This window comes from Tenrec ecaudatus, chromosome 3 (genome assembly GCF_050624435.1).
Source record: "Tenrec ecaudatus isolate mTenEca1 chromosome 3, mTenEca1.hap1, whole genome shotgun sequence".
In the NCBI taxonomy this organism is placed as follows: Eukaryota; Metazoa; Chordata; class Mammalia; order Afrosoricida; family Tenrecidae; genus Tenrec; species Tenrec ecaudatus.
The window spans coordinates 146,463,225-146,490,212 of NC_134532.1; the positions used below are offsets into that span (position 1 = coordinate 146,463,225).

Sequence of the window (26,988 nt, forward strand, 5' to 3'; positions counted from 1 at the left end):
CCTCAAGATCTGAATATTCAATATGATGGTTAAAGGATTTTTTTTAATGTTATGAAAACTGTTAATTTCAAAGTTAGGCTATTATATGGAAACATTTATATATTTTTTAAAATGTTCACTTCATAATTTTAAGCAATTACATTTACTGAAGTTTTTGATAAGCCTTCTTTTCGAAATTACTCAGGATCTTATGATCCAACTACACAATAACAAATCCAAGTAAAAGAAACAGTAAGTTTTAAAACTAAAATCCAAATGGCATCTGTTGGTATTTTAAAAGTATAAAGTTTGTTTGAATACTTTACTTTCTCTTTTTGACCCAACTAAATTTTAGAGTATTCTAGTAAGACAATCTGATATAACAAAATAAATAAGAGAGTAGGACTCTACTCATTTGAGAGAAGAAATCATTATTTCATAATAAACTTAATGATCTCACTAATCATAATGATCATAGTTCTTTATTATTAATTAGTAATAAATCAGAGGTTATGCCAAATGTAGCAGAAAAGTTTTGTGAATAAGATAAAAATATAAATAGGATTGCAGAAACATGGTTAAATTCTTTAGAGAACAAATTTTGACTGAAAATTTGTCACTATAAATTCATTTGCTAATTATATAAAATAATTAATTCAGATATCTACAAATTAAATACTCTGTCAGTGGTTCTGAGCCTGTGGGTCGTGACCCCTTTGGGGATCCAACGACCCTTTCACAGGGGTCGCCCTATTCATAACAGTAGCGAAATGACAGTTATGAAGTAGCAATGAAAATAATTTTGTGGTTAGGGGGTCACCACAACATGAGGAACTGTATTAAAGGGTCGTGACATTAGGAAGGTTGAGAACCACTGCTCTATGTAATCAAAAGGAGCCCTGGTGGCATAGTATTTATACATGGGGCTGCTAATGGCAAGGTCAGCAGTTCAAAACCACCAACTGTTTCTCAAGAGAAAGACAGGCTTTCTACTCCCATAAAGAGTTAGTCTCGGAAACCCACAGGGACAGTTCTACTCTGTCCTGTAGGGTCACCAGGAGTCAGCACAATCAAAATTAAGCTATGCGTTACTGAACAACTATTCTGTAGTAGCTTTACAAAGGAACTCTCATAAATTTAAGCATAATTTTCTAACATGTAGGTCAATCACTAACAATGAAGAAAGGTAAAATTAGAGGATAGAGGAGGAAGAAGGAAGGAAAGCAAAAGGGAACTGGAAAGAGGGTTTTGTTTTGTTTCTTAAGAGGGAAGCTGGAAGGAAGAGGATGGATAACTTGAAAACAAGTACAAAAAGAACAATTATAATTATTTTAAAATCATGTCAAATATTACTTGTAAAAGTGCCAGAAACAAGCAGTTACTTTATCCAGATGAAGAGAGAAAGAAAAACCACCACAAAATTTCAAAATAGAAAAGAAGAAAAACTATAGACCTGCTCAGAATTTCACCAATAATCGTACCCTCACGCTAAGCTGTCTACTAGACTAGTTCTCTCTAGAGGTTTGGCTATCCATGTTCTGGTACCCAAGTCAGGGAGCGGGCTTGGTGGTGATAGAGAGGGAGCGATGTAGCTCAGCAGTCAGTTCATTTCACTTATTCCCCTGACACTAGGGGAGCGAGAGCAGTACATGTAAATCCATGTGATGATGTTAAGGACTCGTAAGTATTATGAAAAAATAAAGAGTATCAAAGGAATAAGGCTGATGGGGATTATTGTGTGAGATGAAGTTCCAAGGAGAGCATCTCTGAGATGACATGGATTAATGAATTAAGGAGGCAAGACAGGGATATCTAAGGACACATGGCTCCCGACATAAAGAAACAGCAACTTACTTTCACCGATTCCTTTTATCCCAAACCTACATGGAAAAATCAAATAATTCCCATGTACTACAATCTGCTCTTGACCACAGTGAAGATGGGAAGCTTGCAATTCATAATGCTGACAGCAAATCCACATCAAAATAGAACAAATTCCCTAATAAACATACACACCACTGATTGGCAATACAGTATCAGATGAATAACCTAACTATAGTCAAACCAAGTACTCCAAATCAAACAAACCTAATGCCACTGACGAGCTAATCCCAACACACAGCAACCTATGCAGAGTTTCTGAGACTGTAAATCTTGATGGGACCAGACGGCCTCCTTCTGGGTTTGAACTCTTGGCCTTGTGACCAGCAGCCCAATGCACCTGGCCCACAGAGCAACTAAAGGTGCTAAACTAAGTATAAGAATATTTAAAAGACTCTTATATAATAGCACTTTTCAAACTTCAGCTTCCAACTGCTAGTGGAACCAGCAGAGAACTGCAAGCCCCAAGCCGGGGAAGGGAGGAGCATCTACATGTATTACACAGAGCAAGTCTGGTTCCATAGGACTTGTGTTTTTGGTCAGTGTAAGACATGAAAAAATATTAATAATTTATCAATTATCAAGGGTTCATGAGGGAGGGAGTAGAAAGGAAGGAGGGCAAAAAAATGAGCTGATGCCGAGGGCTCAAGTAGAAAGAACATGTTTTGATGAGGGCAACAGATGTACAATGTGCTTGACTCATGGACAGACGTATGGATTGTGATAAGAGTTGTACGAGCCCCCAATAAAATTATTAGAAAAAAGACTTGTGTTTTCGCTCTTACATGTTAATGTAAGTTCACAATATAAATTATTTGGAAGCCAATGCAAGACAACAAACAAACATACTTAAAGATTAAATTTACAGCGACTCTACACAGGGTTCTTCGGATTCGCAAATCTTTATGGGGCCAGGCAATTTCTTATGTCTCTTGCAGAGTGGATGGTAGGTTTGAATCTCTGACCTGGGCTTAGCTGTTGAACACTTATCCAACCAAGAAAATAAATTACCACAAAATATTTAAACAGATTTAAATCGAAAACCAAACCAAACTCACTGCCATCAACTGGATGCTGACTCGTAGCCACCCCTCGTGGGTTTCCGAGACTGCAACTGTTAACAGGAGTAGAAGCCCAGTCTTTCTCCCGAGGAGCTGCTGGTGGTTTCAAACTGCTGACCATGTAGATTGCTGCCCAACTTGCAACCACTATACCACCAGGACTCCCTATATTCAACATAGCATATTAAAAGTGACTGATTAAAAATAACAACCATTTATTAAAATGATTAAAAATAATCATTTATAATTTATCAAAGGATCACGAAGGTGGAAAGGTGGGGAAGCGGGAGGGGGGGAAGGAGCTGATACCAAGGACTCAGGTAGAAAGAAAATGTTCTGAAGATGATGGCAACATATGTACAAATGTGTTTGGTTTAACTGATTGTTATAAGATCTGTAAAAGTCCCCAATAAAATTATTTATTAAAAAATTATTCTAAATAGAAATCTTTTTTAAGCAAAATTTTTCCTTTATATGCTAAAAAATGTATCTTGAACCAACAGCCAGCAAAATACTTGATGGGAAAATGAAAACTTAAAATCATGTATATACTAACAATTAGCAAATTAGATATCCATATAAGCTCCTTTTCCTGACCTCTGATTTGAATACCCAACTGCCTCTGACCGCATTCCACCTCTTGTCTGTCCCTTTCCTGTGCTGTGGTGCCCGGCTCGTTGCTATGATGCTGTGAGTTGTGCCACCAGCATGTCAGACACCAGAGGAGTCACCCACAGAATGCCAACAGACAAACGAAACTGTCTTGCAAGAAGTGCAGCTAAGAGCACAGCTCCTTAAAACCAACAATGATGAAGACTTCTCTCATACTTCAGACTCTTTACTTCTTGCTTGTCTCGATCCTGCATCTGACTCAGAGACCTGCCATGTTGCCTGCCAACCTTGGACCAGTTCGACTGCAGCCAAGAGCCTGACTAATCCCCTGTTCATCCCCTACTTCCTGGCTCATCAGCACTGGTAGCTACTGAATGAGGAAAAGCTACAAGCCTGACTGTAGACCTTGGATTCCTCTGGCCCTGCCAGCCTGCCTGCTTCCTTCTCCCTGTTTTTCGGCCCCAGTAGAGCACCTGACCTACAGACTAGAACCAGACTATGCTTAACTGCCTCTACAACTACACGAGCCACTTTCTTAAAATAAAGTTCTTTATATATTATATACATATAGATATCACATATGTGTGTATACATAGACACACATAATATATATGGCAGCATATACACATCACTGTCTTGGATGTCATTGGGTCCTCTAGAGAAGTAAAACCAGTGAAACAAATATATATATTTATCAAATATATATATTTATCACACACATATAGAGGCTGGCAAATCCCACGTTTGTGGGTCAAATATTGGTTTGGAGGCTTCTTCTAACTCAGGGGTCCTCAAACTTTTTAAACAGGGGACCAGTTCACTGTCCCTCAGATCATTAGAGGGTCAGACTATAGTTTAAAAAAAGCTATGAGCAAATTTCTATGCACACTGCACATATTTTATTTTGAACTAAAAAAACAAAATGGGCAAAAACGCCCAGCGGGCCGGATAAATATCCTCAGTGGGCTACATGCGGGCCGTAGTTTGAGGACGCCCGTTCTAACTCATGCAACTGCCGGGGCTGACAAACCAACACCAGCAAGTCAGAGGGCTGTGGAGACAGGAAGTCAGGGTGAGTGGGTAAAATGGCAGACTGCTGGCTCACACACTGCAGTCTTATGAGTCCCAATACTGGCAGGTCACTGGCTAAATCCAAAGAAACTAGATATAAGAGGATGATAAGCCAAATGAAAGAAGGAGCAAACAGAAAGTGTTGCCTAAACATCCACACACAGTAGATAGATGCACTACACCCTCCCAGCAGTCTAGCATGGAAACAATAACTTTTTATCAGGTCTCATAAGGCGCGATGACTGTACCACTGTACAATCACCAAAATAAATTGTAACTGCAACCCCCTGAGAACAGCCTATCGACGTTGACATATAACCTTAACCATCAAGACTAAGACTAATGTTAAGCCACTGAACTTATTATGGGTAACTTAGAGGGTTCTTTCCAGGAGCCCTTTTGGTGTCATGTATACATGTTGGGTGGTGGTTGGCAGTTCAAAACCAGTAGCGGCTCCGCAGGAGAAAGCCTGGGCTTTCTACTCCCCTAAATAACAACAGTCTTGGCAACCCACAGGGGGTTGCTATGAGTCAGCATTGACTCAATGGCAGAGACAGAGTAGATAAGAGAGGCAGAGATGGGGAGAGAAAAAAAGAGAAACATAGAGAGAAAGAGTGTTAATTGTCTCCAACTTTTGGTTATTGTGAATAGTGCAACAACTAATACAGAACAAGTATCCCTATTGTTTTTTTCAATTCATTGGGATATATACCTTGGGTTAAAATTGCTGGGTCATATGGAAATTCTGTTTAATATTGTAGAAAACATAAATACATTATTTTGCCTAAAAGGTTCACCATTTTACTTTCTTGTCAGTAATTTCTCCATATGTTCACCAATACTATTAAAATAGTTTCCCACTTTAAAATACTTTTTATAATAGCCATGCTGGTTGCTGTGAAATGGCATCTCATTCTGGGTGTGATTGACATTTATCTAATAATGTAAAGGCATACACTTTGGGTATGTTATCAGGAGAGACCAGTCCCTTGAGAAGGACATTATGCTTGGCACAGTAGGTCAACTTAAAGTAAAGGAAGACCCTCAATAAGATGGATTACCACTGCGGCTACAAAATGGGTTCAAACACAACAATTAGGAGAATGGCACAGGGCCAGGCCTGTGTTTTGTTCTGTGTACACTGGGCTACAAAGAGTTAGAACTCAGCCACACACCAATAACAATGACTAGTATGCTGGACATCTTGTAATGTACTGATTATAGGTATAGGTACATCTGCTGTGTCAATCCTTTGCTGGGTTATTTGTATTTTTAGTGTTGGGTTATAGAAATTCTTTATATGTTTTTAATAATAAGCCGTTATCAGATAAGAATTTTTTTCTTCCATTTTGTAAGATGCCTTCTCACTGTAATTGAAATCTTGTGATGCATAAAAGTTTGCAATTTTGATTAAATCCATTCTATTTATTCTTTTCTTGTTCATGCTTTTGTTGTTATATGTAAAAACCTATTGCCAACACCAACTTAGAAAACTTATCCCATGTTTTCTTCTAAGAGCTTTGTGGTTTTAGCTCTTTTTACTAGCACTTATATATCAAGTATTTATATTTAGCACGAGTTGTCAAGAGAGACTAGTCACTGGAAAAAAGACATGCTTGGTAAAGTGGAGGGGCAGCAATAAATGATGAAGGTCCTCCCCAGATAGACGGACACAGTGGCTGCAACAATGGGCTCAGTCATAAGAACAACTGTGAGGATGCAGTCCAAAATCAACCCCTTTTAAACACTGGTCAGAAACTCTGCTCTTACTTTCCAAGCTTAAGCAAACCAAAGGTGAATTTGGGGGACAAACGTTAAGTGCAATAAAAAATTAAAACTAGAAATGAAATACTCTTTTTTTTAATGTGCTGTAAATCATGTAAAATGTGATCTAGTGGGAAGAAAACCCGGTACACCTCGGCTCTAATCTAAACTCTAAGAACTGCCATTGCCAATTGGATTCTTACTATGGGACCCTAGTATCATTGTCCTCCTATAACAAACAGGGTCAACGGGTATTCCTGGAAGTCAGCTCACTAAGTTGTTGCTGTGGATCAAGTCTGCCGCCAACTCTGGACAACCCCACACACAACTGAATTAAACCCTTCCCAGTCCTGTGCCACCCCATGACTGGTTGAGGATCGGATCATGGTAATTTATAGAACGTTCACTGGCTGATTGTTAGAAGTAAATCACCAGGCCTTTTTCATAGTCCATCTCAAACTGGAAGCTCTGCTGAAACCTGTCCAGCACAAACTTTCATGAACTGCATACGAGTGGACTGGCAGAAAACAAACCCCAGTGTTGTCCATGGAAGGGGGGATTCAACCACTGAACCACCAATGTCCTCCAGGGACCTTAAGGGACTAAACTACTTCTCTGCCCAAATCCTAAATAGATGCTCTTTGGCATAATCCAGTTAACTGACCGTGGGAAAGCTCCTTAATCTTGGCCTCAGATTCTTTTTTTTTTTTTAACATTTTTTAGGGGCTCATACAACTCTTATCACAATCCATACATATACATACATCAATTGTATAAAGCACATCTGTACATTCTTTGTACATCATTTTCAAAGCATTTGCTCTCCACTTAAACCCTTTGCATCAAGTCCTCTTTTTCCCCTCCCTCCCCGCTCCCCCTTCTCTCATGAGCCCTTGATAATTTATAAATTGTTATTTTGTCATGTCTTGTCCTATCCAACATCTCCCTTCACCCCCTTTTCTGTTGTCCATCCCCCAGGGAGGAGGTCACATGTATATCCTTGTAATCGGTTCCCCCTTTCCATCCCACCCACCCTCCACCCTCCCAGTATCACCACTCACACCCCTGGTCCTGAAGGTATTATCCGCCTTGGATTCCCTGTGCCCCCAGCTCCTATATGCACCAGTGAACAACCTCTGCTCTATCCAGACTTGCAAGGTAGAATTCGGATCATGGTAGTCGGGGGGGGGGGGGGGGGAAGGGGGAAAGCATTTAGGAACTGGGGGAAACCTCTATTCTTCATTGGTGCTACATCGCACCCTGACTGACTCATCTCCTCCCCTAGACCCCTCTGTGAGGAGATCTCCGGCCAAAAAATGGGCAAATGGGCTTTGGGTCTCCACTCTGCACTTCCCCCTTCATTCACTATGGCAAGTTTTTTTTTTAATTTTTATATTTTATGATGCCTTATACTTGGTCCCTTTGACACCTCGTGATCGCACAGGCTGGTGTGCTTCTTCCATGTGGGCTTTGTTGCTTCTGAGCTAGATGGCCACTTGCTTATCTTCTAACCTGAATTTTTATAAGGTTTAATTTCTCATGTATTTTCTTTTAGAAAGTGCTATCCACGATTTTTAAGATAACACAAAGATAAAATATCAAAAGTTCCGAGTTTTATGGATTTTCAGAAAGTAACCATGGGATGTGATCTAATGCGCATGAACTTGAGATTTCATTATGGTTTTTTTTTGCACTATCCTGGCAATGATCTTCAGCATCTAACAGTGTGTTTAAATCTGCCCTCTGCATATCTTCTTAGTGAAGTCTGTTCAAATTGTTTGTACATTTAAAAAAATTAGGTTGCTTATTTTCTTATTATTATTAAGTTTGAAGAGGTCTTCATATATTTCTAATAGATGTGTGTGTTCATTGTTCTTAATTAAAGAGTAGCTAAAGCAAACAAGAGAAAGAATGAAGTCAAGGAGCTGAATAGAAAATTTCAAAAGGCAGCTTGAGAAGACAAAGTCAAATATTATAATGAAATGTGTAAGGATATAGAATTAGAAAACCAAGAGGGAAAATCACTCTCAGCATATTTGAAACAGAAAGAACTCAATAAAAAATTCAAGCCTCTAGTTGCAATTTCGAAAGATTTTATAGGCAAAATATGGAATGATGCAGGAAGCATCAAGAAAAAAAATGGGGGAAAAAACAGTCAAAAAAAATAGAGTCACTGTACCAAACTAGAACTATTCAACATTCCACCTTTTCAGGAAGTAGCATATGAGCAAGAACCAATGGTGTTGAAGGAAGAAGTTCAAACTACACTGAATTTATTAGCCAAAAACAAGGTTCTAGGAATTTGAAAGGTTTCAGAAAGCTGAAGGAACACTGGAAGCACTCACTTGTCTATGCCAGGAAATTTGGAAGACAGCTACTTGGCCAATTCACTGGAAGAGATCCATATTTGTGACCATTCCAAAGAAAAGTCACCCTTTATCATGATAGAATTTTACCATTGATATTGCACACAAGCAATATTTAACGTAAGATTATCCAGCAATGGTTGTAGCAGTACATTGGCAGGGAACTGCCAGTAGTCAGGCCGGATTCAGAAGAGAATGTGGAACAAGGGATATTGGACCTTGGCTCAAAGAAGAGAATACCATAAAGATATTCACTTGTCTTTTATTGACTTTGCCACATTATTTGACTGTGTGGATCATAGAAGTCTATAGATAACCTTGAGAAGAATGGAAATTCCAGAGCACCTTATTGTGCTCATTCAGAATCTGTACAATAGAACAAGGGAATACCATATGGTTTAAAATCAGGATAGATGTTGTATCCTCTAACTATATTTGTTCAATCTATATGCTGAGCCATTCATCAGAGATGGTGGATTAGAAGAACGTGGAATCAGGACTGGAGGGAGGCTTATTATTAACCTGTGGCACGCAGATGACACAACCTTGCTTACTGAAAGTGAAGAGAAACTGAAGCCCTTGCTGATGAAGATCAAGGATGGTAGCCTTCAGTATGGATTACAACTCAATGTATGGTAGATTGAAATTGTCAATACTGGACCAATAGGCTACAACAAGATAAATGGAGAAAAGATTGAAGTTGTCAAGGATTTTGTCTTCCTTGGATCCACAATCAATGTGCATGGAAGCAGCAGACAAGAGATCAAAAGACGTACTGCATTAGGTAAATCTGCATAAGACCTCCTTAGAGAATTGAAGAGCAAGGATGCTACTTTGAGGACTAAGGTATGCCTGACCCAAGCCAAGGCATTATCCATTGCCCCACATGAACGTGGAAGTTGGACACCGAATAAGGTAGACCATCGAGGAATTGATGCATTTGAAGTGTGGTGCTGGAGAAGAATACTGAAAGTGCCATGAACTGCTCAAAGGACAAACCGATCTATACTGGAAGAAGTAAGGAACAAGTGCTCCTTTAGAGTCAAGGATAGGAAGACTTTGCCTTACAGACTTTGGAAATACTATCAAGAGAGACCAGTCCCTGAAGAAGGACATCACGTTTGATAAACTGCAGGGGTGGCGAAAAAGAGGAAGGCTCTCGGACAAAATGGACTGACATGGTGGCTTCATCAACGGGCTCAGGCACAGCAACAACCGTGAGGGTGGCACAGGACTGTGCGCGTCTCGTTTTCCTGCTCATAAGGGGCCGCAGCCAACTCTATGGCACCTAACAACACACCCACATGTATATTATGATCTGTAAATATTTTCTTCTACTGATTTATCTTTTCATTCTCTGGCGTTTGTTTAAAGAAAAAAGTTTTTGTTTTTTCATTTTATTTTTTCTGAGAATACACATACAAACTAACTTACTCACTGCCATCTACTTTCTCTTAGATTAAGGTCGATCTCTATTTTATACAGTCGTTGTTGCTGGGTCCTTTTGTTCTTTGTCCTTGTTTGTATGTTTTTCTATGGGTGGGTTTATGAGATGGTAGCAGGATTAATAAATGCCTGGGAAAAGGGAGTAGGAGAAATGCAGAGTCAACACCAGTGAAGAAAAGGGGGAAAAAAGAAGAAAAGGTGCCCAAGTTGATTGCAGTGAGGATTTTGTACAACACTTCTTAATATGATTAAACTACTGAACCACATGGTATGTTAAATGACAGCTCAATAAACTGTTCTTTAAAATACGCTTTTGCATTTTCATTTGTTTGTAGTCTTAATATGTTGTCATTCCTAAAAAATCAGGCCAGCTGAAGGTCTCTGGAGATAAGGACACGTCAGCATGCGAGTCCCACAGAAGCTGCATGCCGAGTGTAGGCGAGCTGCACTCGGTGACAAGACAAGCAGAGGCCCCGCCCTCGCACTAGATCACAGCTGCCTGCTCCCTCTCTAACGCAGTTTTCCTTGTGCACAACCTCGGGTGCTGCCTTTACATTTCGGACAGTATAAAGTGGGGGCAGCTCAAATGACCAGCTGTGGGTTGTAATGAAGACTCCCTCATAAGGGCAGGGAAAGAGGAATTGAAGCTATAAGGAAAACAATTTCAGCCATCAGGTAAAGAGACTGCACTATAAAGGAAATGTACCAAAGTTCAAATGCATATTCTGCCTCAAACTAGCTGGGAGACATTGGAAAAGTTATGTAACTTCTCTGGTTTCCATATCTTCGTTGATGAAATGGGGGTGAAACTTTCAACTCACATAGGTTTTAAGTAGTAAAAGACTTATCATATAGCAAATGTTCAGAATAGTCCCTGACATACAATAATCCTTATTTAAAACTTATTACCACCATTATTGCTATCCTCATTAAAAGGAAAAATTATACATATTAAATAGGATTTTTTTGCTACAAAGATGTTTGAAATTTTTCAAGTGTTATTAATACATGTATACTTAAAAACAAAGCCCTATAAAACTGACCTTTCGATGTCAGTGTCCTAAAAAATTGCTTTTGAAATTGATCTCCAGTTCTTCTTAAAGTAGACATATAATTTTAAAACTTAACAGCTTGAAGACAAATGGGTGCATAAGCAAATGTGGTGAAGAAAGCTGATGATGCCCGGCTATCAAAAGAGATAGTGTCTGGGGTCTTAAAGGCTTGAAGGTGAACAAGCGGCCATCTAGCTCAGAAGCAATAATGCCCACATGGAAGAAGCACACCAGCCAGTGCGATCACGAGGTGCCAAGGTACCAGGTATAAGGCATCATGCAAAAAAAAAAAAGATATAAGTGTGTGTATGTATGTGTATATGTGTGTATATATGTATATATATACCATATTAAATGAAGGGGGAAGTGCAGAGTGGAGACCCAAGGCCCAAGTGTCGGCCACTGGAGATCCCCTCATAGAGGGGTTTAGGAGAGGAGATGGGTTAATTAGGGTGCGAGGTAGTACCGATGAAGAACACAGCTTTCCCCCAGATCCTGGATGCTTCCTCCCCCCAACTACCATGATCCGAATTCTACCTTGCAGGGCTGGATAGGACAGAGGCTGTACACTGGTACATATGAGGGCTGGAGGCACAGGGAATCCAGGGTGGATGATACCTTCAGGACCAAGGGTGTGAGGGACGATGCTGGGAGAGTGGAGGGTGAGTGGGTTGGAAAGAGGGAACTGATTACAAGGATCCACATGTGACCTCTTCTCTGGGAGAGGGACAGCAGAGAAGGGGGGAAGGGAGACTCCGGATAGGGCAAGATATGACAAAATAACGAGGTATAAATTACCAAGGGCACATGAGGGAGGGGGGAAAGGGGAAGGAGGGAAAAAAAAAAAAGAGGACCTGATGCAAGGGGCTTAAGTGAAGAGCAAATGCCTTGAGAATGATTGGGGCAGGGAATGTGCAGATGTGCTTTATACAATTGATGTATGTATATGTATGGATGGTGATAAGAGTTGTATGAGTCCCTAATAAAATGTTAAAAAAGAAAAGAGGAGAAAAAATGATTAGGGCAAAGACTGTACAGATGTGCTTTATACAATTGATGTATGTATAAGTATGAACTGTGATAAGAATTGTATGAGCCCCAATAAATTGTTTAAAAAAAACCTTAACAGCGATAATTCAATCAGCCACAAAAGAAAAATATTGTGACAACGTCTAAAAGGGTAAAAAGCAAGATGAAGACTTGCATTCCAAAGAGAACAGCCTGTGGAAGTTCCCAGTGGAGTGGGGGGAGAGGGGGGAGGCAAAGTAGCAGATTGAAACAACAAATCAGAAGACTGACAGGCATTGATTTGGGTAAAAGGGTGGACAGCATGAGGTCTGTAGGACAGAGATGACAAATCAAGGCTGGGGGTACGGGGATGGGTATACTGTAGGGGGGAACCAGTGAAGGGAAGGAGGGGTTTGATGACAGATGTGAATCATTAAATGCAGAGGTGATAAAAACTAGCCAAAGGAGCATTCAATAACTAGAATGTGGTCAAAATTATGCTAACTTCTCTAGCAGATAAACAAAATTAGTCCCTAAGAATCAACAAGCTTAAAATACTAGACACAAAAATACATACATCGAATAGAAAATCAAGTAAGTCATCAATAGAGCAATGCAAGCAAATGCCAAAGAATGACACACAACTCGGGAAGGAAGGGATTCTCAAGTGCCATGCAAATGTCTGCGTTCCATCTGTAGAATACATACATGCGCATACGAGGGGGTATTCAAAAAGTAAACCGGAATTTTCATAGTAAGCATTTTTCTCAGCTAGGCAAACATTGAGCAACTCATTCTGAGTTAGTGCACCCAGTAGAATTGCCTGGCAAGGGTCTCTCTGGTCACAGTAAATTTTTTCGTGAAAATCAGTTTCGCTAGAACTTCACTTTTTGTGACCAATTTAAAAGAACAATGTGTGGCTGTGAAATTTTGTTTTCAGCTTGGGAAAATGCTGCAGAAACTGTTTTGATGTTGAACATAGCTTACAAGGACAGCACTATGGGAAAACCTCAAGTGTACAAATGTCTTTCTGGTCTCAAAAATAGTGAAATGTCGACTGTAACAAACTTTGTTCTGGACATCCTTCAGTTTCCCAAAAAGATGAAAATGTCAACTCATAGTGCATTGGGAATTCATTCCACCAGGTCAGACTATTACTCAAGCTTTCTATTTGTAAGTTCTGAAAACCTTGTGTAACAGGGTGCAATAAAAATGACTTGCCACCACGAGAATGCACCTGCTCATGCAGTCATTTCAGTGCACCAGTTTTTGGCAAAAAACAGCATGCCCCTCTTGCCTCATACACTTTACTCACCTGACCTTATTCCATTTGACTTCTTTTTGTTTCCACGGATTTAGAGGGACATGAAAGGACAGTGATTTGACAACTTAGAAGAGGTGAAGAAAAAAATGAGGGAGGTGCTGTCTACCATCTAAAGAGATGAGCTTAAAAAATGTTTTCAAGAATGGAATAGCAGATTTGACAAGTGTATTAAGTATAATGGAGAGTACTTTGAGGGTGATATGGTTGTCTTGTAAAAATTTTAAATCATAACTTTGAGGCAAAAAAGTCCATTTTTTTGTGTACCCCCTCGTATTTTGTGCCACTCTTGGTAACAGAGGTGCTAAGAACGAATATAAAGAAACAGCACATTACAATAGCATAAATAAAAAGACATATTTCATACTTCCCCCTGTAACTTACTGTTGCTACTTTGGTCTGAAGAAAGTTCTCTCTCTCTTCATCAACTTCAATTTCATGTCCAGTTTTAAACAATTCAAGCATTTGGGGGATATCACGGCTAACGGATTCTGGTCAAGGAAAAAACCATATTTAATTCAAATTCGTCATCACCTCTCAAACCAGTAGAAAACCATATCTTAATTCAATGAAAGTCTATGCCATGTGCAAGGGCTGAGGAGCTCGGTTAGGGGCTCTGGTACGGCAGCCACTCACCTCGTTCTCTGGCTCCCGTGTCCTGTGTCATTCATTCCCTTTCAGGTGAGCACACAAAGTGGGAGCTTCCTGACCAGCCATACCTTCTGAATGCATGCATTTGGAGGAGACGGTCCCTAGTGAACTGCAGCTCTGTCTTTGCGAGGCGAATGCCTCCCTCCTCCCATATGAGGAACCCAGGCAATACAAGTGTTTGACAAATTTATATGCCAAGTACTGAGGACAGTGATACAGAAATTGAAGAATTCTATCACAGTTTTCAGTCTGAAATTGATCAAACGTGCAATCAAGATGCATTGATAATTATTGGCAACAAAGAGCAAGGAACTCACACCTCACTCCCTCCAAGTAAACTCTGACTCAGAGACACCATGTAAGACTGGGGAGGATTGCTCCTGTGGGTTTTAGAGATTGTAACTCTTAACAAGAGTAAAAAGCCTCCTTTCTTCTAAGTAGCAGCTGGTGGTTTTGAATTGCTGACCTTCAGTTAGCAGCCTACCACATACCCACAATGCCCCCAGGGCTCCTCGGAATGTAAAAGTTGGAACCAAGCCAGGAGGAACAGTAGTTGGAAAATACAGCTACTATAGAACAATAACAATAGTAGTCCACATCTATTATGTACCTATATACTCCAGTATAAGCCGACCTGAATATTACTAAGGCACCTAATTTTACACAAAAACTGCAAAAAATGTGCTGAAAAACTCAGCTTATCCACAAGTATACACAGTATTTGTTATATACCCAATGTGTGTTAGGTTCTATTTACAAGAATACTCTCGAGTACATATCATCATGAGGTACATTTTATAGATGAATAAACTGAAGCACAAAAAGGATAAAATGCTGCTCAAAGTCCCAAACTCATGGCCATAGAATCAATTCCGACTCACAGTGACCCCGAAGGACGAAGGAGAGCTGCCCCATGGGGTTTCCAAGCCAGTACTCCTGAGTGGGAGCAACTGCCGCATCTTTCTTTTTCACGGCAAGTGGGTTCAAAATGCCAGCTTTGGGCAGCCCACAGACTGACATCAGAGTCACCAAAGCTGTTTGCTCAAGGTCACCATAAATAATAATGTCAAGACAAAAAAGATATCTATCTTAACTAATGTATTCTGCTTTTCAGTAAGTTGTTGCTGTTGCTGGTAGGTTCCGTGGAGCAGCTCTGAACTCAGCCGCCTATGTATAACAGAGCTAACACTGCCCGGCCTGGTCCGGCGCCATCCTCACAACTGTTCTTATTGTGAGACCATCGTGGCAGCCACTGCCAGTCCATCTGGTTGAGCGCCTTCCTCTTTTTCACTGCCCCTCCACTTGACTAAGTATGATGTCTTTCTCCGGGGACTGTTCGCTCCTGAAAACATGTCCAAAGCACATCAGACTGTCTCCTCAGCCTTGCCTCTCGGGAGCATCCTGCCTATATTTCTTCCAAACCTATTTTTTGTCCTTTGGGTAGTCCATGGTACTTTCAACAGTCATCACTTAACACCATAGTTAAAATTAATTGATTCTTCTTCAGTCTTTCTAAGTCAATGTCCAACTTCACATGCATATGAGGTGAATGAGAAAACCCTGGCTCGGGTCAGGCATCCCTGAGTCCTCAAAGTGACATCCTTGCTTTTCAATGCTTTAAAAAGTTCTTGTGCAGCATTTTTACTTAATACAAAGTGTAGTTTCATTTCTTGACGACTGCGCTTCCATGAGCACCAAACTGATTGTGGATTCAAACAAGATGACATCTTGGACAACTTCAATCTTTTCTCTATTTATAATGATGCTTCCTATTGGTTCAGTTGTCAGGATTTTGTTTTTCTTTACTTTGAGTTGTAATCCACACGGAAGACTGCAGTCCGTGATTTTATCAGCAAGTGTGTCTAGTCCTCCTCATTTTCAGCAAGTCTTCCTTTGATCCCGATGTACGGCCTTCTGCAAAACATCCAGCTCCCCTGACGATTTGCTCAGCATACAGACTGAAGAAGTTTAGTAAGAGGATACAACCCTTACGCACACCTTGGCTGATTTTGAACCACACAGTAGCTCGTTGTTATGTCTGCACACTAACTGCTTCTTTGGCCCATGTACAGGTTCTGCATGAGCACAAAGTAGTGCGCTACTAAATCTTCACAGCTGCATCGAGGACTCTGCTACACCTCACTATTGTGTAATTGCTCTCTACTACCTCTTTAATCTGCGTTTTCAGGCTCCTGCATTTCCTCCTCCCATTCATTCCTCCTCGCCCTTTTCGCTCTCCAACCTCATACTTGGTTTTCCATAATCAATATAACATGGACTAAACCATGTGGTCATGTACTTCACTCTGGAAACATAATAGGGAAAATATAAAGCAGAACAAAAGTAGCGGGGAACGACCACCAAAAAAAAGGGAGATGAAATATGATTGTATTGTAAAAAGAGGTCAAGAAATGGAAAGCTAAAAGCAAATATATATTAGCGACTATTACCAACAGCAACATTTTTAGCTGAATTATGCAAACCAGCAAAGAGAAGCAAAGGCTAGTAAATAAATGGAGGCAGTCAATGCCTAAGGACTACTTACTTGAAAGCCTTGGCATGACACAACAGAAAGAACTAAGATGGTAGCTATAAAAGACAACTGACTCCCACAAAGGGTGGTAAGACATGGTTTGGTTTGGGTTGGTTTGTATGCTCAGATGTTAAGGAAATCTGAGCATAGGTAAACCAGATCACCTGTTGTAGGAGGCACGACTGTTAGTTCCACAGTCAATGTCTTGCCTATAGTTATTATACTTGGGTTTTGGCATACAGTAGATTATCAGTGACTATAAATATAATAATGATTTTAACTGAATAAAAATCCGTAAATTGTAGATTGTGTATTTTTCTAATTTTTAAAATGTATAATCATTTTATTGGGAGCTCTTACAGATATCATAACATCCCAGAGTTCAATCACATCAAGTAGTATTGTAAAATTGCTACCACAATCAGTTTCAAAACTTTTCTTTCTACTTCGAACTCCTTGATAAACAGTTCCTCTTTATCCGCACCATTCTCCACCCTACTCCACAGGGACCTACCTACCTTCCTTCCTTCTTTCATTTATTTATGTACTCCCCTGTAATAGTTTGGGATCGAACAACAGAACTGTATGTGAATGGGTATATTGGATTGCATAAGCTATGGCAAAAAAAAAAAAGATCATGCATTTTTTCAGTTAAGCTGTCTAGATTATCTATCTTCTGACAACTAATGGCTGAATTAAATGTTTATTCACTGAACAAGTTATTTGTTGAATTTCTACTATGTGCCAGGTATACACAAAAGGGCTTCAAAAATTCATGGAAAATCATCCTCATACGCTAGGCCATGGCAACAGAGAAGTGGAGAAACACACAGATCCCCTTTTTCTGATAAGAGGAAACAGACACATACTCACAAGTTAAAATGTACATGCAAAGGTGGGTCTAGTCCTAAAAAGCTTACCCAAGCACAATAACAAGACTATACAGAATAGTCATAGAAGGCCTTATTTCAGTGATACCTGGAAAATTAGGAGGGAATTAGAAAAATTTTTAATGTATTACTCTGCAAAACTGTTCCCCGATTCGCCTTTTTCTTTACATAACTGAAGAATGGTAATTGTTTCAAACGTATCTGATCCTGAAGTACAACACTTTATCCTATGAGGTAAAAATATCTTACACTAAATTTCCAGTTTTAACAAACATCCCAGTCTCCAGTTTTGAAGCCATGGTACTAGACAATGCTGAAAGTACCATGGACAGCTACAATGATACCCAAATCTGACTTGGGAGCTGTGCGGCCAGGATGCTCATGAGAGTAGTAAAACTTCACCTTACATACGTTGGACATAGTATCAGGAGAGACGGTCCTGAAGAGGACATCGTGCTTGGTAAAGTCGAGGAGCAAAGAAAGAGAGGAAGGCCTTCAGCAGGATGGACTGACAGTAACAAGGTGCCTACAAAGCACAGGTCAGGCAACTACAATTGTGAGGATGGTGCAAGGCCGTGCAGTGTTACATTCGGTTGTGCATGGGGTTGTCATGGGTTGGAACTGACTCAATGGCACCTAACCATGACAACAACAAGGTGATGTAAATATCCTTTGGACACCAACTCACACCAGTGTTCCATGCTGCATGTTAGGAAGAACATACAGTGGTGTATCCCATGTTTTCACCATGTTCTTTTCTCTCCTACCTGCTGGCAATTCAGTACGGATTACACTGTTTCCATGTATGCCACACTTCCTTCCATGAAGCAGAACAGAAAACTGACCCCAGTCAGTTCAAATAGTTTCAATGCTAGTACTTTTGTTTAGTAAATATGAATATGACTAAGAATAAAAATTTCAACAAGACTGTATTAGAAATGAAAGAATTTCATAGGGTATTTTTATTAAAGGAAAAGGGGCTAGCCTGAAGAGCAGAATGAGGAAAATATTCTTTCAAATTCTTTTAGAAATCAAGATTCAAACTTTTTTTAATTTTATGAAACAACGAAAAGTACAGAGGAAATAAGCCAAATGTGCATTTGAAAAACAGAAGAGCTTGCCTACAGTTATGTAAGCAATTAAAATAAAACAAATAAAACCGCAGCAAAATACGCAGCTTCAACCCAGCCAAGATGGTTACACCCACCGACATTAGTAAAGTGGAGACAAAATGGGAAGCTAATGAGCAGCTGCAAGGGCTTGTTTGTTTGGTTTTTTTTCATTTCATCTACTTGCTCAAAATATAATTTCTATTGTACCCTCAAATCTTGTGTTGGATATAAGGGGAATCAAATGTTCCCAAACAAGCATCTGAATAAGCTCTGAAAATGCACAAAGCAGGCTTCATGTTCTAATGCACGTCTGGTGTGCTGTTTGAACATTCTTGACAGGCTAATCATTTGTCTTCATGTTTAAAAGAACACAAATGCTTTGCCAGTGCTCGTACGCACATCAGGTGGGGGTGAGATAAAGTATTCAAAGAGGAGAAAGGTTTTCTGCTTTCAAAGGTGGGAAAGAAGATCTTGGTCCTTAACCCAGACGTAGGTCCTTGACCATGGTTATACAGTGGGTGCTTTTCATCATGAAAGTAAAAATAAAACATAGACCATGGATAAAAATAAACATCTTAAAGGGAACCTTTAGTTATTTGGACTAAGGAAAGAAGCTCTTTGATAAGTGGAAATAATAGTTTGAATTTTACAATGAAAAGTTTTTAAATTCACGACTAAAGAAATTAGGTGTTAAATGGGGTCACACCGTGAACGGGGGGCAGTAACACACGTGACAAAGTAATTTCTGAGAAGAGCCGGCTTACTGTGCAAAGCAAGAAGCCAAACATGGGTAGTTTGGGTATATTTAAAAACAGCTTGATTGTGTTCTGATATAATAAGTTTGACTTGCATTAGAAACATTGAGTTTGAAATTATGTGAGATATTCCCAACAAACTGAAATGCATTTCTTATCAGCTTTTTAAAAAGTGTTTCATTTAACATCTTACTTAGGAAAAAAAGCCCGTCAAAACCCACTACAACTCTATGTGATGGAAATTTCTAATAAAAAGTACAAAACCTTTGTCCAACATTTAATAGGAATTTTTGATTTAATGGAGGCTATTAAAAAGAAACAAAAAGCCAACACAACAAAGTACTTGGAAAATTGACCTGAATTTGCATAACTACAGAGCGTGATCTGTAACTCAGGGTAAGTGCAAGGGGCTACCATGTATGAAGATCTCATAAACAGGTTTTCACGCTCTCAACTAGAGTTGAAATTTCAAGACAAATTGACTTGATCAATTTACAAGCACATGTTCTCTCTTTATATTACAAAACTTTACCTAAAGTAATGCTTTAGAGTAGTACCAAACATCCAGCAGTACATAAAACAAACTCCTTGTTTCTATTAAAGGCATTATCATGTTAGAGATGCCCATAGGCTTGAAAAATCTTAGCATCATTTGACTCCTCTCTTTCTGTCACCCTGTTCATTTGGAACTACCTGGTTGCAAAGTTCTAAAATCTTGAACGTTTGTCCTCTTCTCTTAGGACAATCTCCATGTGATCATTTATCACCTTTATTAGTCTCTTTCAATTGCACACTAACTGGTCTCCCTGCTCACCAACGCACCTTACAATTTCTTGCCTGAATTAAAGTAAAAACCTGTTGTGACCGATCAGTTCCAACTCAGAGACCCTAGAAGACAGAGGAGAACTGCCCTCAAGTGGTTCCCAAGGCCGGAAGTCTTTGCAGAAAAAGACGTTAACATTTTTCTTCCACGGAGCAGCTAGTAGTAGATTTGGTTAGCAGCTGAATCTTTATGCACTGTACCAATCACGTCACGCCCCAACTCCGAAAGTCTATGCGGTTCCTGCTGAAGCCTGTGCTCGTTAGCGCATCACTCAAGAGCCCTCGGGACGTCATCAATCTACCTGCCCACGTACAATTCTCCTTCAGTGCAAGGGTTACCATTCATTACAAAGACAATTGCTCACTCCTATAGCTGTCTAATTTCTCACTTACCCCCGTGTCTATGATTAATGCATTACTTCTATTTAAAATAATATTCCTCTTACTGCAGTCATCTACTTATTCAAGGTGCAATTTAAATGTCTCCTCCTGTACAATACGTTCTCTGATTTTCCCAGCTAAGTAAGCCCCTCCTCTACTGAACCCCCACACCACCTTGTCAATTTTCATAATCCCGCACACTTCATAGTACGGTCAATTTTACCTCTCTGACTCGATTTCCTAGGCGGAAAACGTCAGTAAGGGGCAAGTTCCTGAAGAGAAAATATCCTTAAGAAGTACTGGCAGAGCTATGCACTTACAAATAAGCATTTATATCACATGCTCGCAGAAGTCGAATGCTTAAATAAATGAGCATATGTACTGTATTGATAAAGTAGTATATATGTCAGTAAAATAGTAAGATTATAACACTTAGTGCTTAACACAGTCCAGTAACTTGATACTAGAAAACAGACTAAATTTCAAGAACAGTGCTAAAGTATACAGGCTTCCAAATTATATTAGATGACCAATACCAATGGAAAAAGAAAAATCAGTTTAACGCACATGCTCTCATATAACACCACATTTAAACAGCAGCCTACTCTACAGAATTAGAGATGGTTTCAAACATTTCAGGGAAATCCCATCTTTTAACTCGATTTTACCACACTCTTTGAATATCCCTTTGTATTCAATTTTGATTGCTACCTGAAGAAAGTTAAGCAGAAAACTGTTGATAATATACTGCAATTAAAAAAAAAACCAACAAAAACCTTTCTTACTTCGGGCATGTTTTGGAAATTTTCTTTTTAGTTTCTTTTTCAGTGGATTAAGCTCCGGCATTATTTCTGGAACTGCTACATAGAAGTCTGCATTAATTTCATCAGCCAAAACCTGAAAATCAGAAAGGAAAAAAAGGTATCCTCAGATATTATGAAAAGTGCTATCCTTTGATAAATAAAAAATGTAATTATTATGAAGTAATTTACCTCATAATTCAGAAAAGATATTAAACATAATATCTCTTATTCAAGCATATGGATAATATGAGTTAGCAATTAGGGAAACCATCAAAAGTCAAATACTTCCAGATAAAAGTTACAGTTGATTAAGAAACCATTGAATAAACTTAATTCTCCCATGCAGTTAGTGACATTAGGCAAAAGTGTTACAAACTAGAACATAGCATTATTATATACATGGCTCACACAATCTAATACAGATTAATTCACAAGTTCATAAATAACTGAAACCACTTGAAATTTTGCAACAGATTACTTGTAAAATTAATACCAACCAGCTGCCTAATCTGCTAGCAACCCCACTCTATTCCTAAACTTGGTGCATGAAAGAATTGACTCCATTATTATTTTCACACACAAAAAAACCCCCCTGAAATTAGAATTCTCTTTGCCACCAATAACTAAACATAAAAAGGGAGGGGGTAGTCCAAGACAAGTTCACTTAGTTTAAAATCTAGATGCTAATTTTGTTCTAAAAGTAAAGAGATTAATATTCAATTTAATATAGATATTTCTAATTAACTCAGCATAATTGTTACCCTACAACAATATACTCAACTTGAAATTTCTCTTGATTACAAAATGAAGAAACCCTTTAAAACAATACAGCTTGAATAACAAATATTTCACCAATGATTTTTTTAAATATGCAATCATACCTCATGCTATTTGAAGTTTTAGTTTGGAGTTACACAGCAAACCTTAAAAACTTTAACTGTGCCAAAATTCGATCAATAATTCAAAATCCTATGTTCCTGTTACTATTGTCTCTTTTAAAAATTCTTTACTTCCTAAATGACACATTACGCAGCCCTTTGCGTCAACATTACATGAGCCGTATGTGCTAAGCACTCTGCTTGCTACGATTTTGCATGGTGTAATTCACTTGGTCTACACGATGCCTTGAAGCACGCACTCGCTACCTTGGAGTTACTGCCGACTCGGATGGACCTGTTTGGGTTCCTAAGATTGTTCACAAGGGTAGAAAGCCGAGTCTTCCTCTGGTGGAGCTGGTCTGTAAGCACTGCCCACCGGGGCTCCCCTGAAGCAGGTACTAGTGTTAAGAAAGCACTGCAGATAAAGGAAGTGAGGGCCCAGGGAGGGCGATCATTCTGCACTCAGAAAGGCCGAGCAGGGATTCAAACACAAGCAATGTGTTCTCAATCCAGGGCTATCGTGCCTGGGGACTTAAGCGAGCAGGCAACTGCGAAATGTCCACGTATTAGATTCAGTATTTTTAGCCTACAACCTTTCAATACTGAGTCTATGACATATTATTTTAAATTACATTTAAAATTCTATTTTAAATATATGCTTTAGTCACCCTTAAGATGACCGAACACATGTTAAAATAATACAAAACTGAGGATGGGAATCAGGTGCTAAGCAACAACAACAAACAGAAATTATTTTAAAGTTTCACTGAAACACAGCATAACTGTGGTTTTTCAAATAAAACAACAAATTTAGTAAATAATTAAGTAGAGGTTTTAGATAAGAAAGGACTAAAGTTCAGTGAATTTACCCTCTGTCTACTTTTGATACGCATTAAGCAAAATATCATTTAAATCAACCTAAAGATACAAGAAAGTGTTTTTTTTAAAAAGGTGCAAGCAATATACTATTTACAAAATTTTACTGAATTGATTCTACACTCTGACCACCTTCTAAAAATAGCATTACAGGAGTACTTGTAACAATATGTGCCTCATGCAGACAGCATGTTCCTGTAACAACAGATCACCACTGAGTCCCTGCAGAGAAACTTCTGCACCTGTAATATTTTATTTACCTATGTAATTTGAAGGAATCCCTGAAGGTTATAATTTGGGCTGTAAGACTCAGGGTTGGTAGTTCGAAACCACTAGCAGCTCCTCGGGAGAAAGACTTGGCTTTCTACTATTAATAACCAGTTACAGTCTCGGAGGCCAATAGGGTAGGGAGTGTCGCTATTGAGTCAGCACTGAATTGATGACAGTGAGTTTGGTTTAAAAAAAAAATTTTAATGCCCTTGGCTCCATTACTTGACATATTATGTTTCATTTATTGAACTAATGCTACATAATACTTTCTTCTCCTTTACCATTACTTTCTTAAGAGGCAAAATAACTTACTTAGCACTTTAAAACTGGAAACAACTATTTAAATTCCATTGTGACGATGACTTTCTACAAGGTACTTTTGTGATTGTAGGATAACCCTAAATGAAGGACAGTACACAAATTTAATAAGCATGGTTAGTTTCTTGATCCTGAAGAACAAGCTCTATCCTCAAATTTCTAAGCATTTGTGGTATTGTTGATTTGTTAATAATTTAAATAATTTTAATCAAAGAAGAACTGGATACCAATCTATGGCTTTGGCCTACAATCTATATGAAAGCACAGTTTTTTCCTATTTCCACTCGTTCTGGTCCCCACGCATTTTAGACACACTACTTAAAAATCCAGAATTCCCAGAAACTATAGAAACAACTGAGATGTAAAAACATTAAAATATAAGCACTCTGTGCATCTCAAAGGAAGTCCCCAGTCAAAACGTCTCCAAATGAGAACTTGAACAAGCCACCATGCCATAGAGACAGCCACACCACAGAGGCCAGAGTGGCTCCCTGGGACAAAGGACTGGGATTCGTGCTCAGAGAAGTTCCCAGAGTTAGGCTTTCTTTCCTAACGAGACCTTTCGGTTACTTTGCACAGGTACTGCCTCAGAGTCCAAGAACCAGCGCCATCTAGCACCCTACACTCCCTGGAATCTCTTGCACCCAACACCACCCAGTGGAAATTTGGATTGAAATTCCCAGAATCCCTCACACACAGAAGGAATTAAATTCCCTATGCACTTATACAATAAGACAAGCCTTTTGTTCTTTGACTCCCTAGCCTTTATGTCATAACAGGGGTCCTCCCTCTGGAAGCCTGAATAAAAATTTCCAGTATCGCCTCTATGTGCAACCAGAGTAATTATTTCTCTCAGTAAAAAACAAGAACCTGATTAGGTAACAGATTTGAGCTAAAGAATAACATTTCAAGTCACTCTTTCTGTTCCAAATGAGAGAGCTTCAAAAATTTTGTAAAACATTCCGTTATCTTTTCAGTCCATTTTTCAACAAATGGTTGGAAGCCCCCTCATATTGTAAAGATGAACGAAATCCTTTGCATCAAGTCAATTCTGACTCATACCAACCCCACAGAACAGGGTAGAACTGCTTCATAGGGATTCCAAGACTTCTCCCACAGAGTAGCTGGGGGATTCAAACTGCTGACATCTAGGTAGCAGCCAAGGGCTTAATTAACCACAACATCACCATAGCTCCGAACTACATAGATAAATGTATTCCATTATCTAAGTGATTATACTTAGAAGAGGAGATTTTGGAGAATGTTATAGATAATTTTATATATTTTCAGAAAACATTTCAAATTTTCACCATATATGCCTCTTCCGCCTACTTGTTTAGGGGGGAAACATCAAGTTGCTTGTTTTCAAGGAGGACCAAGCAGTTCTGTTGTTCTCTGAACGTGGGCTATATAATACTATGCCTATGACACTCTGACTTGGCTGGAGGATAAAGCTTAGAGTAATCAAAAGTGCCCTATTACAGAGGTCAGAGTTTAGAAACAACTAAGTAAATCACACTTCTCACTCTACAAAGCAAAACTACTATATGATCTTTAGAACACAAAGACAGCATTTTTGTGTCTTGGATTCCATTTAAATTCTGGGTTCAAAACCACAATGTCATGGTGCCCTTTCCAATCTACCCTCAATAGTCTCATGGACACAAAGCAAGCAGTTCCTATGAGAAATCTCAATGGAACTCAAGCATGATTAATACCAGATTGTCCTGCATTGTTGTTTCATACCCTGATTTTAAGACTGAAAGGATCAAAAAACTTCCCTGTTCTATGGGCATGGTGGTTAAGTTACATGTGATAAGTCAATGGACGGTAAATATTACAGGAACAATTTCTAGACGTAATGAACATGGTAACAATGCTGTACCTGCTGGACCAGGCTAGTTCCTCCTGTAAATGCAGCTCCATTTTCTTCTGCTATTCTCATCTCTGATGCATTCTACCAAAATACAACCGTTTGAAATAATGTTAAAAACAACAACAACAACAACAACCCAAAAAACCACCTGAGCTAGCTTTCAAGAATTTTGTCAAAAATAGTATCCCGGTTCAAAATTTAAATTGTGGGGTTTTATTGTTAATAAAAATGCATCCATTTACAACTAAATGAATCAGAAAGAGTACAAACACCTTTTGCTTATAAAGTGGTTGAATGGTTTCTTGATTGACATGAGGGAGCTACATCCACATGGCTCAGTAGGAACCTACTAAGTGGATCAGCCTACACCACCAATGGTTGATCAAAGCACCACCTTCCAAAGTAAAATCGAAATGCATTTAAGTTAGAAGACGACGGGACTTCACAAGCGTCATGGAAAAACTAAATTACTACCTTACACATCTGGCTAGACCAGAGGATGGACAATGCTACAGACAGGAACTGGAAACATAGGGAATCCAGGGCGGATGATCCCGTCAGGACCAGTGGTGAGAGTGGTGTTACCACGAAGGTGGAGGGAGGGTGGGGTGGAAAGGGGGAACTGATTACAAGTATCATATAACCTCCTTCCTGGGGGATGGACAACAGAAAAGTGGGTGAAGGGAGACTTTGGACAGTGTAAGGTATGACAAAATAATAATTTATAAATTATCAAGGGTTCAGGAGAGAGGGGGGAGCCAGGAGGGAGGGGAAAAATGAAGACCTGATGCCAGGGGCTTAAGTGGAGAGCAAATGTTTTGAGAATGATGAGGGCAATGAATGTATAAATGTGCTTTACACAATGGATGTATGTATGGATTGTGATCAGAGTTGTATGAGCCCCTAATAAAATGATTTTTTAACTGAATTAAAAGATCATGGAATTTTCCCACAATTTTTTTTCAAGCTTCTTCAAAAAGACATTTGGCCAAACCAACAGAGAAGGTGGGGGCGGTGGGGGGAGAAATTATCTAACAAGAAATGATAACACTAAAACGGAGTCAAGTGTCTGAAAAACTCTTTAAAAGAGTAATAACAATACTGATTATTTCCTTTTTGTGTGTACTATTTGTCCCACTTCATTTTACAGTGAAAACCCAACACCCCCATTATGACTAAGTTCTGTGGCTGTTTAACAGTCATACTCCCTATTTCTCTGGGAAATAAAGGAGTTTATTTTTTGAAAGTGAAGCAGACTTAAA

General features: G+C 39.1%; 1 protein-coding gene across 3 annotated transcripts in view; it reads right to left on the reverse strand.

The window, feature by feature from the left end:
- Window positions 1-26,988, reverse strand: part of MRPL1 (mitochondrial ribosomal protein L1) — a 71,081-nt gene that overhangs the window by 12,242 nt on the left and 31,851 nt on the right. For all 3 annotated transcript variants that reach the window (XM_075544154.1, XM_075544155.1, XM_075544153.1), the window contains exons 5-7: window positions 25,736-25,807; window positions 21,491-21,602; window positions 13,946-14,052 (exon numbers count right to left, since the gene is read on the reverse strand). In XM_075544154.1, the coding sequence (XP_075400269.1) occupies window positions 13,946-14,052; window positions 21,491-21,602; window positions 25,736-25,807 (291 nt within the window). The remainder of the gene's footprint in view (window positions 1-13,945; window positions 14,053-21,490; window positions 21,603-25,735; window positions 25,808-26,988) is intronic.